The following is a 16,999-nucleotide window of genomic DNA, read 5'->3' as shown; positions in this document are numbered from 1 at the left end:
GGTATGAATCCCACTTGGTCTTGATGAGTTATTTTTTTGATATGTTGTTGAATTCTATTGGCTAGAATATTGTTGAGGAGTTTTGCATCTAAGTTCATAAGGGGTAAAGGTCTGTAATTTTCTTTTTTAGTGGTGTCTTTATCTAGTTTTCGTATCAGGGATATGCTGGCTTCATAGAATGAGTTTGGGAGTATTCCATCCTTCTCTGTGCTCTGAATTACCTTTAGTAGGAGTGGTCCTAACTCTTCTCTGAAAGTTTGATAGAAATCTGCGGTGAAGCCATCTGGCTTTTTTTTGTTGTTGGGAATTTTTTGATTACCTTTTCAATCTTCTTTTGTTATGGGTCTATTTAGTTGTTCTACCTCTGTTTTTGTTAGTTTAGGTAGGTAGTGTGTTTCTAGGAGTTCATCCGTTTCTTCTAAGTTTTCAAATTTGTTAGGGTACAATTTTTCATAGTAATCTGATATGATTCTTTTAATTTCAGTTGGGTCTGTTGTAATATCACCCATCTTGGGTTATTTGCTTCCTTTCCTGTTTTTCTTGTCGGTTTGGCCTATGGTTTATCAATTTTATTAGTTTTTTCAGAGCACCAGCTTTTGGTCTTGTTAACTCAGTTGTTTTTCTGTTTTCTGTTTCATTTAATTCTGCTCTAGTTTTTATTATTGGCTTTCTTCTGGTGTCTGAGAGTTTCTTTTGTTGCTTTCTTTCTATTTGTTCTTTGGCTTGGGCCCTTTCTTCTTTTTGACAGGTACTCTTTATAATAGATAATGTGTCAATTATGCTTATATTTTTGGAATGAAACTTAGGGACCCATATGCAGTTTTATGGTTTAATTTTTCATCTTTGTGTTCTGAATACAGCACAAATATTTGTTGAATTTGTATAAATACAGGTTTTTAATGTTTATAATGTTAACTTTTCATATGGTTGGAGAAGAGGTATCTGATATTTTTGTAGAATTAAAGTTGAGGTTAAAAGTAAATGGTTTTCATTATCTTTTCTACTCTGGGTAAATAGTTATTAACTCATATTATCTGTCATATATTTTTAAAAGTTAGCAAATTTTAAATGCTATAGGGTCACTATGAGTTGGAATCAACTTGAAGGTAACAGTTTTTTTTTTTTTTTAGTGGAATTAGTATTCAATTTTGAAAATAAACCTAATTCTGAAGGAAGACCTAATTTAGAAGTATCCCAGATTTCTGACTTTAGGGGATTCTTCGAAACAAACATGTGTTGCAACTCATCTTTTTATGGTTGATGAAAAACTTTGGGAAGTAAGGTAACTCACACACGTCAAGTTAGATACAGACCCAAGTCCAGAGCCAGAATTTAGTTCTCATTCACCCATGCTAGTGCTGCTGGGTAAAATGTGTTCTTGATGTGTTTTCTGCAATATGTATTACTTAAGACCATAGGAATAGATCCATTAATATTGATTAGTAATAAAACAAATTCCATTTTCTGAAAAAACTTTGTATGAGGTTTGCATAATGATGATTACCCATATAAACTAGTTACTGAATAGCTGTGATTTAAATCATTAAGTGAAGTGGCAGCTTTCAAAGCCACACTGTTGAAGTGAGCTCATCTGCCACCTGTCTAATGGCATTTTAGTGTTTCTGCTGTAATACTGAGGAAAGTCATCTTTTAAATTCACAAACTAACACTCGAGCTGATTTGAAGCAGAAATTGCATGCGGATCCCTTAATTACATTTTGAAATATACTCATAATTGACACTTAACGTTAATCTGTTTTAAAGAGTGCCTGAGCTTTTGTACCTCGAGCTTAACTTGAGGTAAAGCAAGGTTATTAAAATAAAAGAGAGGTACAGACTATAATTTTATAACCAGTTTGAAGAAAGTCTTGTGTCAGTTTGAGAGGACAACTGGTATTTAGCCATTGGATTTCAAAGTGATAAAATTTTATGCCTTAAGAATGACCTAGAAAAAAAGGAAGTTCTTAAAATAGTGTATTGTGATTTTTCTCTTAAGTTGAGAAATACTAAAAAGATTTTATCACCAGAGGTCAATGTTTCTCTAATATATTTTTTTAAACACTGGTTTTTTATAATTTAAAAAATTACAGTACAAGTATACAGTATTTGGTCTAATAATTATTGGATTCATTCATTAAAGAGATATTTATTGAGCAACTGCTGTCTTCCAGGTACAGTTTTAAGTGCTGGAGCTACAGTGAGGAACCAAACAAAGGTGTACTGGAGCTTACTTTGTAGTGAGGAGAAATACCATAAGTTATGAAATGCTCTGAAAAAACTAAGAGGGTAAGGGGATAGAGAGTGATGAGGGAGCTATTACTTACATAGTCAGTGAAGACCACTTCGATAATTTAACAATGTAATGATATTTAATATGTATGAATCTTTTATAAATAATTACCCTTGGAAGTACTCATTAGAGGTGAATAAATTTTCGGATGAAACAAATTATATTGTTTGGCAAAAATCGATTGACAGAAGAAAAAGTGTAAAGTAAATGCTTAATGCTTTTATGGGAATGCAACTAGAAAAAGAAAAATTATTGCATTCACAATAATGAAAAAAAATAAAAGAATACGGTAAAAACCTTAATAAGGAAGGCCATAGGACCTATAGTTAAAAAATTGTAAAATCTTATTGATGAGAATGAGATCTGAGCAAACTAAAAAACATATTTTTGTATGTGAACCCTTAATATCATAAAATGCCAATCATCTCAAAATTAATATACAAATTTATTGTAATTTTAATTAGAACCTCAGTAGGATTGGGGCTCTTTATTGAGGAGAGGAATTGTATAATATTACCTTAAAGTATCTGTAGAACAGTAAATCTAAAATTAGTTTTTAAAAATTATGAAAGAGATGTGGAAATAGGAACTTTAATCAATATTAAATATACTAAAATTAAAACAGTGTAATATTGGCGTAAAAGTAGATGAATAATAGAACAATTGTTGTTAGGTGCCCGTTGAGTTGGTTCCAACTCATAGCAACCGTGTGTACAATGGAATGAAACACTGCCTGGTCCTGCGCCATCCTCACAGTTGTTGCTATGCTTGAGCCCATTGTTACAGCCACTGTGTCAGTCTATCTCGTAGAGGGTCTTCCTTGTTTTTGCTGACCCTCTACTTTGCCAAGCATGATGTCCTTCTCCAAGGACTGATCCCTCCTGATAACATGTCCAAAGTACATGAGATGAAGTCTTGCTATCCTCTCTTCTAAGGAGCATCCTGGCTGTATTTCTTCCAAGTTAGATTTGTTCATTCTTCTGGCAGTCCATGATATATTCAGTATTCTTTGCCAACATCATAATTCAAAGGCATCAGTTCTTCCGTCTTCCTTATTCATTGTCCAGCTTTCGCATGCATATAAGGCACACCTTAGTCCTCACAGTGACATCTTTGATTTTCAATACCTTAAAGAGGCCTTCTGCAACACATTTGTCCAATGCAATACGTTGTTTGATTTATTGATTGCTGCTTCCATAAGCGTTGATTGTGGAGCTAAGTAAAATGAAATCCTTGATAACTTCAGTATTTTCTCTGTTTAGCATGGTTTTGCTTATTGGTCCAGTTGTGAGAATTTTTGTTTTCTTTATGTTGAGGTACAATCCATATTGAAGGTTGTAGTTTTTGATCTTCGTCCATAAGAGCTTCAAGTCCTCTTCTCTTTCAGCAAGCAAGGTTGTGTCATCTGCATATCACAGGTTGTTAATGAGTCTTTTCTCCAATACTAATGCTGCATTCTTCTTCATACAGTCCAGCTTCTCAGGTTATTTGCTCAGCATACAGATTGAATAAGTAAGGTGAAAGGATACAACCCTCACACACACCTTTTATAACTTTAAACCAGGCAGTATCCCCTTGTTCTGTTTGAACGACTGCCTCTTGGTCTACGTACAGGTTCCACATGGCACACAATTAAGTGTTCTGGGGTTCCCATTCTTCACAATGTTATCCATGGTTTGTTATGATCCACACAGTCGAATGCCTTTGCATAGTCAATAAAACACAGGTAAACATCTTCCTGGTATTCTGTGCTTTCAGCCAAGATCCATCTGACATCAGCAATGATATCCCTCATTTTATATCCTCTTATGAATCCAGCTTGAACTTCTGGCAGGTCCCTGTGAATGTCCTGCTGCAACTGCTTTTTAATGAACTTCAGCAAAATTTTACTTAGAACAGAATTAGCATCCTGAAATTGAAGATAATTAATAGCAAAATTGATACCTCAGTTCAGTGGGGAAAGGATGATTTATATTAAATATGTGTATTAATTGTTTAATGAGAAACTAGTTTGCTCTGTGAACCTTCATCTAATGTATAATAAAAAAAATACACCCTACATTGTTCTGTCTTATTAACATAACAAAGACAACCCATTCTCAAATGGGATTATAACCACAGGCAGAGAACCCATGACCTGTTACCGTTGAGTAGATTCCGACTCAGTGACCCTGTTGGACAGAGTAGAACTGCCCCACAGGCTTTCCAAGGAGCAGCTGGTGAGTTTGAATTGCTGACCTTTTGGTTAGCAGCCAAGCTCTTAACCACTGCACCACATGGGCTCTGACCACATGGAGATGTTAGGAGTTACTACACATATTTTGGGGGGACACAATTCAATCCATAACATTCCACCCTTTAGCTCCCCAAAATCCATGTCCTTGCCACATGCAAAACACGTTCACCCCATCACATCATTGCAAAAGCCTTGAGTCAACTCCAAGTCCAAGATCTCATCTTCTGAATTATCTAAATCAAATATGGGTGATACTTTAGGGATATTCCACCCTGGGGCAAAATTTCTCTTATCTGTGAAATCTCGAATACAAATTGTCTGTTTCCAAAGTACAATGGCAAAAGAGGTACAAGGTAGACATTTCACTTACAAATGAGAGAAATTGGAAGGAAAGAAGTATAGTGGACACCCAACAAGTGTAAAACCCAGCAGAACAATTTACATTAGCTCTCAAGGCTCCGAAATAATCCTTTTTTTTCTGAGGCCCCCTGGGCAATGGCCCTGCCCTCCAGACTCCAGGTGTTGGCCATGCCCTAGATTCTGGGTGGAGGCCCCTGGGCCCTGAGCTTCAGCTCCACCTTCCAAGCCCACTGTGAAGTCAACTCTGCTTTCTTGGCTTTGGGCTGTCCATTGATAGTATACAAAGAGCTTCTACATACTGTTAAGAAAGAGACAAACATCCCAATAGAAAAATAGGCAAAACATAAATAGGTAGTTCAGAAAACTAGAAATCAAAATGGCCAATAAACCTATGAAAATACGTTCAAACTCACTTAAAAAAAAAAAAAACCCAAACCCATTGCCATCAAGTCGATTCCAACTCATAGCAATTGTATGGGACAGAGTAGAACTGCCCCCATGGGGTTTCCAAGGAGTGGCTGGTGTATTCAAACTGCCCACCTTTGGGTTAGCTGCTGAATGCTTAACCACTGTGCCACCAGGGCTCCAGTAGTCATCTGGAAAATGCAAATTAAGTTTTTTATCCACTCATCTTGCAAAAAAAAGGTTAAAAGAGCTGTAATATGCATTGTTGACTCTTTGGCCTATGACAAAAGATGAAAAAGTACACTTGCTTTTGAAAATGTGAATTTTGGGAAAATAAACTACCAAATTAAAAATACATGTACCTTTGAATCCACCGTTTCAGTCCTGGGAATAAATTCCATAGAAATAAAAGCTCCATAAGGATGTTTGTTTCAACTAATAGCAAAAAACAAAACAAAAATGAAATCAACTTGAATGCCCATCAATAAGGAGATAATTGAATAAGTCGTGGCTTACAATTATGAAATAATAGGAAACTGTTAGATCATTATTGATATTTTTACATGTATATTTAGGCAAGAAAAGAAAAATGCCCAAAAATGTATACAATATGATGTCTCTTTTATAAAACAGTATCAAAAACTGCTGCATACATGTATATAAATATGTATGATTTAATGAACATGGAGAAAGGTGCAGAAGGATATACATCAAGATGTCAACAGTGATTGATAAAATTAAGTTACCAATGGAAAAAAGCATGCATAAATGAGTCCACAGATGTAAAAGGGATTTTATTTGTATATGTATGCGTATGTATGTATAACTAAGCCCATCATCATGTCAGCAGTGGTTAAGTGATGCTACTTGGCCTTTTATCAATCCAAGATCCTGGTGTGTATCCCTTTAAAACCACGGAGCCTATTTCAGTGGCCCATCTCTCACCTGTGTCTCTAGCCTACTCAGAACAGGCACTATAACAAAGAAGTGGATCTCTAACCAGTGCCTGTGTCAACATCTTGGTGAAAGGATCCTTGGGCCCACTTGGTGGTGGGGCATGATTTAACATTTTAACATTCATTTCTCCTTAAGTGTTCCAATTTCTTCTCTATATTTTACTGAGAAATGCCTGGCATCTAGTGGCCTTTAATGAAAGCCACTGTTGAGTTCAGGCTTCTATCAGTTAACTAAACAACAATTAAAATTACTTCTAAGCTTTTGGAGCTAGCACATTGTAACTAGACTCTCTAGTATATGCTCTCACATTAATAGGTTGAATACAGTTTCAAATTATATGGAATTAAAGTTTATTTTTCTTTTGTATAAAGTTCACTTAAGTATCCTTTTCTCTGCCAGAGTGTTAAGTTTAAAACTTTTTAGAGGTAAGATCTGTTTGTGGTTTGTCTTTGGGTCCCTGGTGGTGCCTTTTACAGATAAGTGCTCAGTAAGCATTTACTCAAATGAAGAGAGTGATGGGAACATCATTATGGGCTATTGCAGTAACAGTTCTTCATTGTGTGGGTGTGTGCCATGCCTTATAAGATATTTACTGTCTCTGATCCCTGCCTACTCAATGCCTTATAGCACTCTGGTCATTGCAACAATTAAACTCGCCACCCAATTCCAGAAGCTTTCTGAGGGGAGGTGGAGGATTGGTGCTACCCTTGTTGAGAACCACAGGGCTATAGTAATTAGATAAGCCTTTGTAGGGATGACAGTCTCTGGGTTGTGCAAACCATTAATATGCTTGGCTGCTAACTGAAATGTTGAAAGTTTGAGTTTACCCAGTGGCTCTTTGAAAAGAGACCTCGTGATCTACTTCCCAAAAAAGTGAGCTACTGAAAGCCCTATGGAACACAATTCTACTCTGACATGTATGGGGCCGCCATGAGTCGGAATGGACTCAACAGCAACTGGTTAACTACCTGAGCTACAGGTATTTGAAGGGTGAGTAGAATTTTAAAACCAGAGAAATCGGGACACAAACATCATTACAAGAAGAAGGAGTGTTATAAATGTACACTGTCATGACTGACAAAGTGGTGTGTCTGTGTTGGAAAATAGTTAGAAGTAAAGTTTGATAAATGGAGTGGAGTTTGATGGGTGTCGATAAGAGTCTGACAGAGGTGAGAGGAGGGAGGAAAATGTCCTTTCACTTTCTAATGCATCCTGCATACTGCTGCCAAATTAATTTTCTAAAACATGACCCTACTCAACAGTCTACTTAATATTGCCTGCTAGTCTCTACACCTTTGCTCAAGGCATTTTATCTCATCCTATCCATCCAACTTTATCTCCTACTACTCCTTAAAATTAATGAGTCATGGTTAGCTGGCTGATCCAACTGATACTTCCCCCTCGTTCCCTGTCAATATTCTCATTGCATGCTTTTATTAATATCTTTATTCCATTATAAAATCCATTATCATTCTGCCTCAACAACTTATTATTCTTAGAAGCTCTTTCTCCCTAATGAAACTGGCCCAGCATCACCCTGCTATCCCTTTTGTCTTTCTTACAGTTTTTATGGTTTGTAGCACACTATTTGCACTGGGTTTTCTGGGTAGCACACTATTTAGCACAAAATTGTACATGGCTTTTCATGCCTCTCATTCTTTTTTCTCTGTATAATGTGTGAGGTTAAAATATATGATTCACAATATTTTTGTAAGTCCCCAAAGCAGTTTTGTTTTTTTTTGGGGGGGGTCATCTAATTTAGGTATTGCCTTTTGAGTGAAATTATTTGGTACAGTATTAGATATTCTGTTCCTCGAAAACTGAAATTCTGTATTTGTAGATCACAAAATTTTAATACTGCAACATAGTAAGGTTTCTTATATTTAACCTACCAATATGTTTATGTTTCAATAACTAAGACTTAATTCTTTTGAGGGTAGGGACCACGACATATATATCTGTGTTTCCCCACATACCTAGTAGAGTGCCTTGCTCACAATAACTACTTAATATTTTTAAAATTTGACTGCATTTGGTTGATTTTTATTTGCTTTTGTCAATTTGCCTTGACTGTAACCATTTTTTTTTTTGTAACCATGTTCAGACCATTGTTTTATTTTGCTAACAACACATAAAAAAAAAACCACCGCTGTCAAGTCGATCCCAACTCATAGCGACCCTGTAGGACAGAGTAGAATTGTCCCATAGGGTTTCCAAGGCTGTAAATCTTTACAGAATCAGACTGCCACGTCTTTCTCCCCTGGAACGGTAGGTGGGTTCAAACCGCAAACTTTCAGTTAGCAGCCGAGTGCCTTAGCCACATCGCCACCAGGGCTCCTTTGCTAACAACAGAGGGCACCTATAGGGTACTTATAGACACCAACAGGGTGCTTGTAGTCCTATCCCAGCCCTTGCTACACTTCCCTTTTTCTACATAGTGTCATAGAAATTTAGATACTGTACTAAATGGAAGTGGCCCTGTACTAATTATAGAGCAATATCGGCTTTAGGCTATTTTATTTGAAAAAGAGTAAATACTGTCATATTTTGATCCTTTGCAGTTTTCAAACTTTTTCTTCTCTTCATTCTTCTCGTTATTTGTTGTTCAAATGAAATCTTATGCAGGATCTAACTGTCTTAATTAGATATATTCCTTTTTTGGTTGATGGGAAAAATTAAAGGTGAAAGGAGACAATCTGGAGCCCCACCTTCTTGCTGTTCCTTCCTCCTCATCCCCCATCCCAGGAGCACAGCTTGAAAATCACTGTAACTCATCTAATTAAAAAAATGCTTCTTGAAAACTGTTGTTTTTTGTTACTCATCTAGAAATTTAGTATGAAAAACAGAAACATTTTAGTTTTAAAGTACAAAGGAAAATGCTCTAGAATAAATTTGTTTCAGCAATAAAAGAGTTAATATAATCAGTAGAGACGGAGATTCTGCTGGGGGATAGTGTAGTGCTTCTGTCTCTGTCATTTGTGGTTTAAGAACAGGGGGTGGTGTTCTGCATTTGAAAGGACTTTAATGAATGCTGTCAGTGTTTGTGAGCACTAATGGTCAGTATGGGAAAGGAGAGCCGAGGAAAGTGGTCTGGCTGCTTCAGGATAGGTGGATGAGAGTTTGCTCTCATTGAACGGAATGTTCCACTGTGTTTCATCTTTATTCACTATCCTTTGTTCCTTATAATGTGATATATTGGTATAAAAGCAAATGTATATGTGAATGTGATTTATTTTTTTTTAAATCTGTTTGTTGTGTACAGCAGGGCATATACTTCTCTTGTCTTGGTTGGATGCACAAATCTGTGTGCAGTGCTTTTTGCCCGTTGCCTAGACGATCACTTGGTTTCTCTGAGGATGTCTGGTTCTCGTAAAGAGTTTGATGTGAAGCAGATTTTGAAAATCAGATGGAGGTGGTTTGGCCATCAAGCATCATCTCCTAATTCTGCAGTTGACAGCCAGCAGGGAGAATTTTGGAATCGAGGACAGACTGGAGCAAATGGTGGGAGAAAGTTTCTAGATCCATGTAACCTGCAATTGCCTTTGGCTTCAATTGGTTACCGAAGGTCCAGCCAACTGGATTTTCAGAATTCACCTTCTTGGCCAATGGCATCCACCTCTGAAGTCCCTGCATTTGAGTTTACAACAGAAGATTGTGGCGGTGCACATTGGCTGGACAGACCAGAAGTGGATGATGGCACTAGCGAAGAAGAAAATGAATCTGATTCCAGTTCATGCAGGTTGATTATTTTCTTATTGTTAGAAATGGGTTGGGGGATTGTCTCTATGATGTTTTAAGATAATTTAGTATTATTTAAAATCAATGATTATATAGATGCACATCTACATACATGCACTTAAAATATCTTGGTATGGACATGTGGAGCTTTTGCTAGGATTTTTGAAAATAGTGTAATATTAATCATGTAAAATTATAAAGACAACAGATAGCATTCATATTTACATACTCTGTGTTCCATATATAGATCTGGCTGTGCTTTAAAAATAATTTATAGTAGCAATTTTATGCATCATTGCCTTAGGTTTGTCTCATTCATTTACCTTCTATAGTCATAACAAAACTATAGAAGACATTTCTGTGGTATAAAATCTTAGGACATTTTAATTTACAACAGATTATAAAGTTATCTTTAATTTTAACGAAAATTAAAGATTTTACAAGGAGATGCACTTTGTAGTTGTCAATAATTTTTTTCCGCCATTGTCATTGTCAATAATATTTTTTTATGGTTATTTCTCTTTGTCCTGTCTATGTTGCAGCTCTCCACACTAATACAGAGAATACAGTAACATGTCTTTTTCTAAAATGACAGCTACTAACTGTTGTTGCCTTCACTATGACTGAAATTTGTGCTGACTGTTCAGGCAAATGAAGGACATTCTTTCAGGAGTGTTTAAAGGAACATAGAGGGGCTAGATGTGGTCAGGTGGTGGAAAGGGAGCAAGAAGAAGTGGAAATGAGTTAGAGGAGACTATAGGAAAAAATTGGTAATTTTGTAATGACTTTATCCATCCTTACCCTTGAGATCTGGCTTTATCTTTGAAATGGATTTTATTAGTTTAAACTATTATAACGTATTATGTAACAAGTTAAAGCATGAAAGTCACCTTTCTGATTCATCTTAAGTTGAAAATATTTATTTTGAAATATTTCAAGGCATAAGTAACTCGTTTATCTAGTTTGATTACTGGATTCTTTTTAAAAATTTCTTCACAGGATTTGATAACACTTGTAATTTGTAACTTGTGTATTAATATAGGCATCATAAGGAATTGAGACAAAATAAGTTCATATATTCAAGTGTCACTTACTTGGGGATGTTTACCACCTTTTCCTCTTTTAACCTTGAGAATATGGAATTCTGAAGTGTAGTGTTAGAATGATAGTTAATGTAGACCAGTCATCTGTAATCATCTGTGTAAGGGAGAGAGGAGAATATCTTTATGTAGGTAAATAGTGTATTTATTTAAACATTAAAAAAAAAATTGATGATTTGACATGATCTTAAGGGAATAGGAGCCACTAATAATTTTAATTCGTGATCAGTTGAGTTAATGTGGCTTCATTTTTTTATATTTTATTTGGAGACTTGTTTCCTTAAAGAGAATGGTTTATACAGTAAAAGGTTCATGGATTATCCTTTTATGAGACAACAAAGAGTAATCATGTTTCCATTTGAAAATCAATATACTGTATCAAGACTATTTTAACATTCCTTCCTAAAATTAGAAAAGAAAAACATTCGTTCATTTACCAGCATAGGTTATGAAGACCTTAACATGTCTGCTACCTGAAGAGGTAACGCATCTATGATATAAAATTTATACATGGGTATAATGTTGGAGACCTTTCATAATGTTGGAGAGATTGGCACTATAATTTACCTCTTTACAACAAAGGTAGTTTGCATAGCTAATGATTAAAACCCAAACCCATTGCCTTCAAGTCAGTTCTGACTCAGCGACCCTATAGGACAGAGTAGAACTACCCCATAGGGTTTCCAGGGCTGTAATCTTTATGGAAACAGGCTGCCACATCTTTCTCCCGTGGAGCCACTGAAGCTGAGCAGTTAACCACTGCACCACCAATGATTACTGAAATTAATTTATTCTTTAGTATCCATGCTAAAATATCATCTTAGTGGGATATTCATTATGAAAGAAAAAATATGCTTTTTTTTTACTGAGAGATTGTTACGTGCATTCCTTAAGAATGTAAAATTGACATTTTAGAAATTATAAAAAATAAGAAAATGATATTCTAAAAACCTAAAAAAAATGTTAAGAAGATTACTAAAAAGCAGAGAAGACGGGAGTAAATGATTCATATCTGCAGTAACCAGGCTATTCCTAAAATGTCTCAAAAATAAAATGTACTGAAAGGAAATATCTCTGATATCTGATAGAAGAGGAGGAAATACGTCAAGACAAGTTAATATTCCCAGTGATTTGAAAATTTCATCTTAACACGTTACACAAAAAGAAGAAATAGACATTCTAGAAATGTCATTTGTGTGTACAATTTTATTTCTCCATTTTTTTCTAGATTAAATTGTATCTAATTCTGCCATCTTCCTTCAAATCTCTGGCTCTGAGTCTTTGATCTCTGTCATAGGATACATTTATTTGCTATCGGCATTTTGATTAAGTGAGCAATCTCTTGGTAGTTGCCCTTCTGTTGTAAATAAATCAAAGCTTATCACTGTTAATGTCAAAAGAAGTTACACTGACATTCATCAAATTTTTTTATATAACTTGGAAACAATCTTTCTTATATGGTATTTTCAAATAATAAAATATATAGTGAACTTTTTTTTAGTATATTCTAGCTTGATATCTTAAAATATTAAAGATATAATGGGAAAATGGATATACTATCCTGAGAATTTATTTAAGCAGTCATAATATTTATATAGATCTCAGAACTTAGATTGAAATTTTAAGTTATTACAAAGGAGGTGACAGCTGAGTGGTTTTGCATACTCAGAATCACAATACCCACAGTATATCTGGGCAGTTTAAATCAGGAGTTAAGAGGCATCGTATGTTGGTAATATGTTTCATCAGTTGTATTTTGGCTAGGAGAAATGTCTGCCTGAGCCTTAGACTTCTGGTAATTTCTGCTGCTACATTTTTTTTACCCATCCAAGTGACATATAAGTTTCTGATCTTTTTTAACTTTGACCTTGGGTCTATAACCTAGCCATCTTATCTCCGTGGGAGTCATCTGAGTCATTTTGGTCTTCAAATACAAAGTTTGTTTTATTACACCATGAGGAATTTTAGACCCTAAGAAACAGAGTAGTACCCCATGTTGTCAAGTCGATTTCAACTCATAGCGATCCTATAGGACAGAGTAGAACTGCCCCATAGGGTTTCCAAGGAGCGGCTGGTGGCTTCAAACTGCTGGCTTTTGGTTAGCAGCTGTAGTACTTAACACTTTTATATGAGCAGTCATTCCTAAAGACCTTAATTCAGGATGTATACTTACTAGGGCCACTAAGTTTACTAGCTAAAGTCGCCCACCATGTGCCAGTAGTACAAATACAATTTACACTTCACTTGACTTATCAGCTTTGAAATTATGTCATTTTTGATATGTTTTTAACTGGAGGATCTCATTATTTCAAAATTTGTCTATAAAGTTAGATTTTATTACTTTATGTATCAGACTACCAATTTCTTAAACAATTTGTATAAAATATTACTGTACTTTACAAATACTCAAAAATAATAATAGCTAATACTTACTGACCACTTATTATCTGCCAGGAGCTGTTCTAAGCACTTTACTATATTAACTCATTTAGTCTTCACAAAAAAAAATTTGAGCCAGGTTGCTTTTATTCTAATTTTATTGGTGAGGCAAATGAGCCACAGAAAGGCTAAGTAATTTGCTCAAGATTAGAAGTAGTAATATATTTTAAAAATAAACTTTATTTTTTAGAACAGTTTTGAATTTATAGAATAGAGAAGATAGTATGGAGAGTTCCTATGTGCATCACACCCAGATTCCCCTATTATTAATATAGTGCATTTGTTACAGTTAATGAACCAGTATTGATACAATACAATGAACTAAAGTCTGTACTTTATTCAGATTTCCTTAGTTTCTACCTAATGTTCTTTTTCTGTTCCAGGATGGTGTTGAAGATGCCATATTACATTTAGTCATCATGTTTCTTTAGGCTCCTCTTTGTAGTGACAGTTTCTCAAACTTTCCGTGTTTTTGATGACCTTGACGATTTTGGGAGTATTGGTCAGATATTTGATGTTTTTCTCATGATTAGACTGGGGTTATGGATTTTGGGGAAGAATATCAGAGATGTAAAATACCTTTTTCATCACATCATGTCAAAAGTACATACCATCAACATGTCTTATCACTGTTGATGTTGACTTTGACAATTGAAAATCACTGTATTTTGAATCCAAACAACTAAGATCTAGATTTCATGCTCTTAACCACAGAAGTGTTGTTAGGTTCCAACTCATAGTGACCCTGTTCCAACTCATAGTGACCTTGTGTACAACAGAACAAAACACTGCTTGGTCCTGTACCATCCTTGCAATCATTGCTATGCTTGAGCCCGTTGTTGCATCCACTATGCCAACCCATCTTATTGAGGGTCTTCCTCCCTTTCATGGACCTCTACTTTACCAAGCATGATGTCCCTCCCCAGGAATTTGTCCCTCCTGATAACATGTCCAAAGTAAATTAGATGATGTCTTGCCATGTTTGCATCTAAGGAGCGTTCTGGCTGTACTTATTCCAAGACAGAATTGTTTGTTCTTCTGGCAATCGATGGTATATTCAGTATTCTTCACCAACACCGTAATTCAAAGGCATCAGTTCTTTAGTCTTCCCTTATTCATCGTCCAATTTCATGTCGCTATGAGGAGACTGAAAATATCATGGCTTAGGTCAGGTGCACCTTAGTCCTCACAGTGACATCTTTCCTTTTCAACAGTTTAAAGAGGTCTTTTACAGCAGATTTGCCCCACGCAATATGTAGGTTCATTTCTTGACTGCTCCTACTGTGGGCATTGGTTGTGGTTCCAAGTAAAATGAAATCCTTGACAATTTCAATCTTTTCTCCATTTATCATGATGTTGCTTATTGGTCCAGATGTGAGGATTTTTGTTTTCTTTATGTTGAGGCATAACCAAATTATTACAGTCATTATTTTGGGGGGGGGGGTCATGAACCCCCTGAAGCCTATCTGTACCCTGTATCAGTTAAGAGTTCTTAGTTTTAAGCGACTGAAATTGACTGGCCGATTTAAACAGAATAGGAACTTATTGTAATCATACTTGTTTCCAGAACTGCTGGGAGAGCTGGAGAATCAGCTTGGGAAAAAGGATAGGCACTACAGTTGCACAGTTGTCCTTTTTTAACTCCAAATTCTTAAGGCAGAAGAACCTGTCTTTATGCCACTTACTGCTTGCATCTTAACTGTTTTATTTTTATTCCATTTGGAACTGGATAAATGAGGTTTGAAATTTTTAGAATTAGATATATTAGGCATAAAACAATGAAACATACCCCCTATATATACGCTTACATGCACATAGACAAATAATTTAGTCATTTAATTTTAGGGATATATTAGTAGGGCATAGGCTAAAGTAATAGAGCAAAGAGAATAAAAAATACAGTGACTCAAGATAGAAATTTATTTCTCTATCACCTAACAGGTAGGCAGGTAGCCCAAAGCAGATAGATATCTCTGCTTCACAAATTCATTCAGAGTCCTTGTGAAGCTACTTCCATGGTGTTTCTCAACCATCCTATAGGTTGTTACCCTTTCTGCAGGTTTGAAGCTTACTCAGTTTTCCATCTGAATTCCAGCCCATGGGAAGGGCCAAAGAGACGAAAAGGAGGACTTAAGTAAATGACACATGCTGCATGTGTTAATTCTCCTGATATTTTGTTGGTGAAAACTTAGTCACATGGCCACAGCTGATTGATTGCAAGGGATTCTTGGAAATGCAGTCTCTAACTGAGTAGCAATGTGTCCAGCTAAAACTTATTGCTATGAGAGAAGAAAAGAATGGATCTGGAGTACAATGGATAGCAAGAGGTGAGGACAGCTGAATAGAACTTTTCAAAGTTCTTTGGATCTGATTTTTTAAATTAATTTTTCCATATTCATAATATATATTTTTATCATAGAGGCATTAGAAAATAGAAATAAATGAAAACAGAAAAATAAAAATTACTAATTACATGAATAAGGAGCCCTGGTTGGTGCAGTGGTTAAAGCCATCAACTGCAACTGAAAGGTGGGCAGTTCGAAACCACCAGTCGCTCAATGAAAGAAAGATATGGCAGTTTGCTTCCATAGAGATATGCAGCCTTGGAAACCCTATGGGGTCGCTATGAGTTGGAATCGGCCAAGTGGTGGTGGGGAGGGGCGTGGTTAATCACATGAATACCGCCAAATAATGACTTAACAATTTGAAGAGTGTCTTGCAGGTGTTCTCTGTGCACATGTAATAAAATAAGGTTTTTAAAATAATAATCTGAATCTTATTGTACATACTGTTTTGTGGCCTGCTTTTTTACCCCAATGTATTGAGAATATTAAAGTTAGGGCTCTTTTGGTTGCAAATGACAGAAACCCAACTGAAACTGACTTAAGCAAAAACTAGAAATGTTTTCATTCATATAAGTAGGAAGCCTGAGGATAGAGCCTAACTTTAGAAATGGCTGGAGCCAGGTACTCAAATAACACCAGAAATCAATTTTCTCTCTTTCTAGACTCTAATCTCTTTTGTGATGGCATTATCTCAGGCAGGCGCTCAGTGTAGTAGCAAAAATGCCACTGGCAGCCCTGAGTTTACCTTCTATCACCTTAGCAACCCCAATGGAAAAAGAGTGACTCTTTTCCCACAGTGCCAAGAAACATCATGAGATCGGCTCTGATTGGCCTTGTTTGGATCATGTGCCCACCCCAATCAGTCATCATTATTGCCAGAAGAATGTGGCCCTCTTACTGGCCAGGGCTCAGTCCCTTGCTCACTCCTGTGCAGGCCATTCTGCCCAAGCCACATGGACTGAACTGAAGAATGTGTAGTCTCCCAAAAGGTACAGATAGGTTCTTTACTATAAAAAGGCAAAACAATAAATGTCCACTAAAACAGGCTTCTATGTTGCCAAATACCCTCCTCTATCTTTTAAAATGACTATGTCATACTCCCAGGAACAGACATGCCTGTGTTTATTTA

At 35.9% G+C, this 16,999-nt stretch overlaps 1 protein-coding gene across 4 annotated transcripts in view; it reads left to right on the top strand.

Moving 5' to 3' along the window:
- KLHL5 (kelch like family member 5) overlaps positions 1-16,999 on the top strand; it is a 102,384-nt gene that overhangs the window by 16,020 nt on the left and 69,365 nt on the right. For 2 of the 4 annotated variants that reach the window (XM_049886346.1, XR_007517681.1), the window contains one exon: positions 9,511-9,987. The exons of 1 other annotated variant lie outside the window; for it this stretch is intronic. In XM_049886346.1, coding sequence (XP_049742303.1) covers positions 9,605-9,987 — 383 coding nt within the window. In that variant the 5' untranslated portion in view covers positions 9,511-9,604. Of the gene's footprint in view, positions 1-9,510; positions 9,988-16,999 lie in introns of those variants that run through there. One more of the 4 variants, XM_049886347.1, reaches the window with a different exon arrangement.

Source organism: Elephas maximus, chromosome 5 (genome assembly GCF_024166365.1).
Source record: "Elephas maximus indicus isolate mEleMax1 chromosome 5, mEleMax1 primary haplotype, whole genome shotgun sequence".
Taxonomy (NCBI): Eukaryota; Metazoa; Chordata; class Mammalia; order Proboscidea; family Elephantidae; genus Elephas; species Elephas maximus.
The sequence above is the reverse complement of the archived record's forward strand: the minus strand, read 5'-3'. Positions and strand labels throughout refer to the sequence as shown.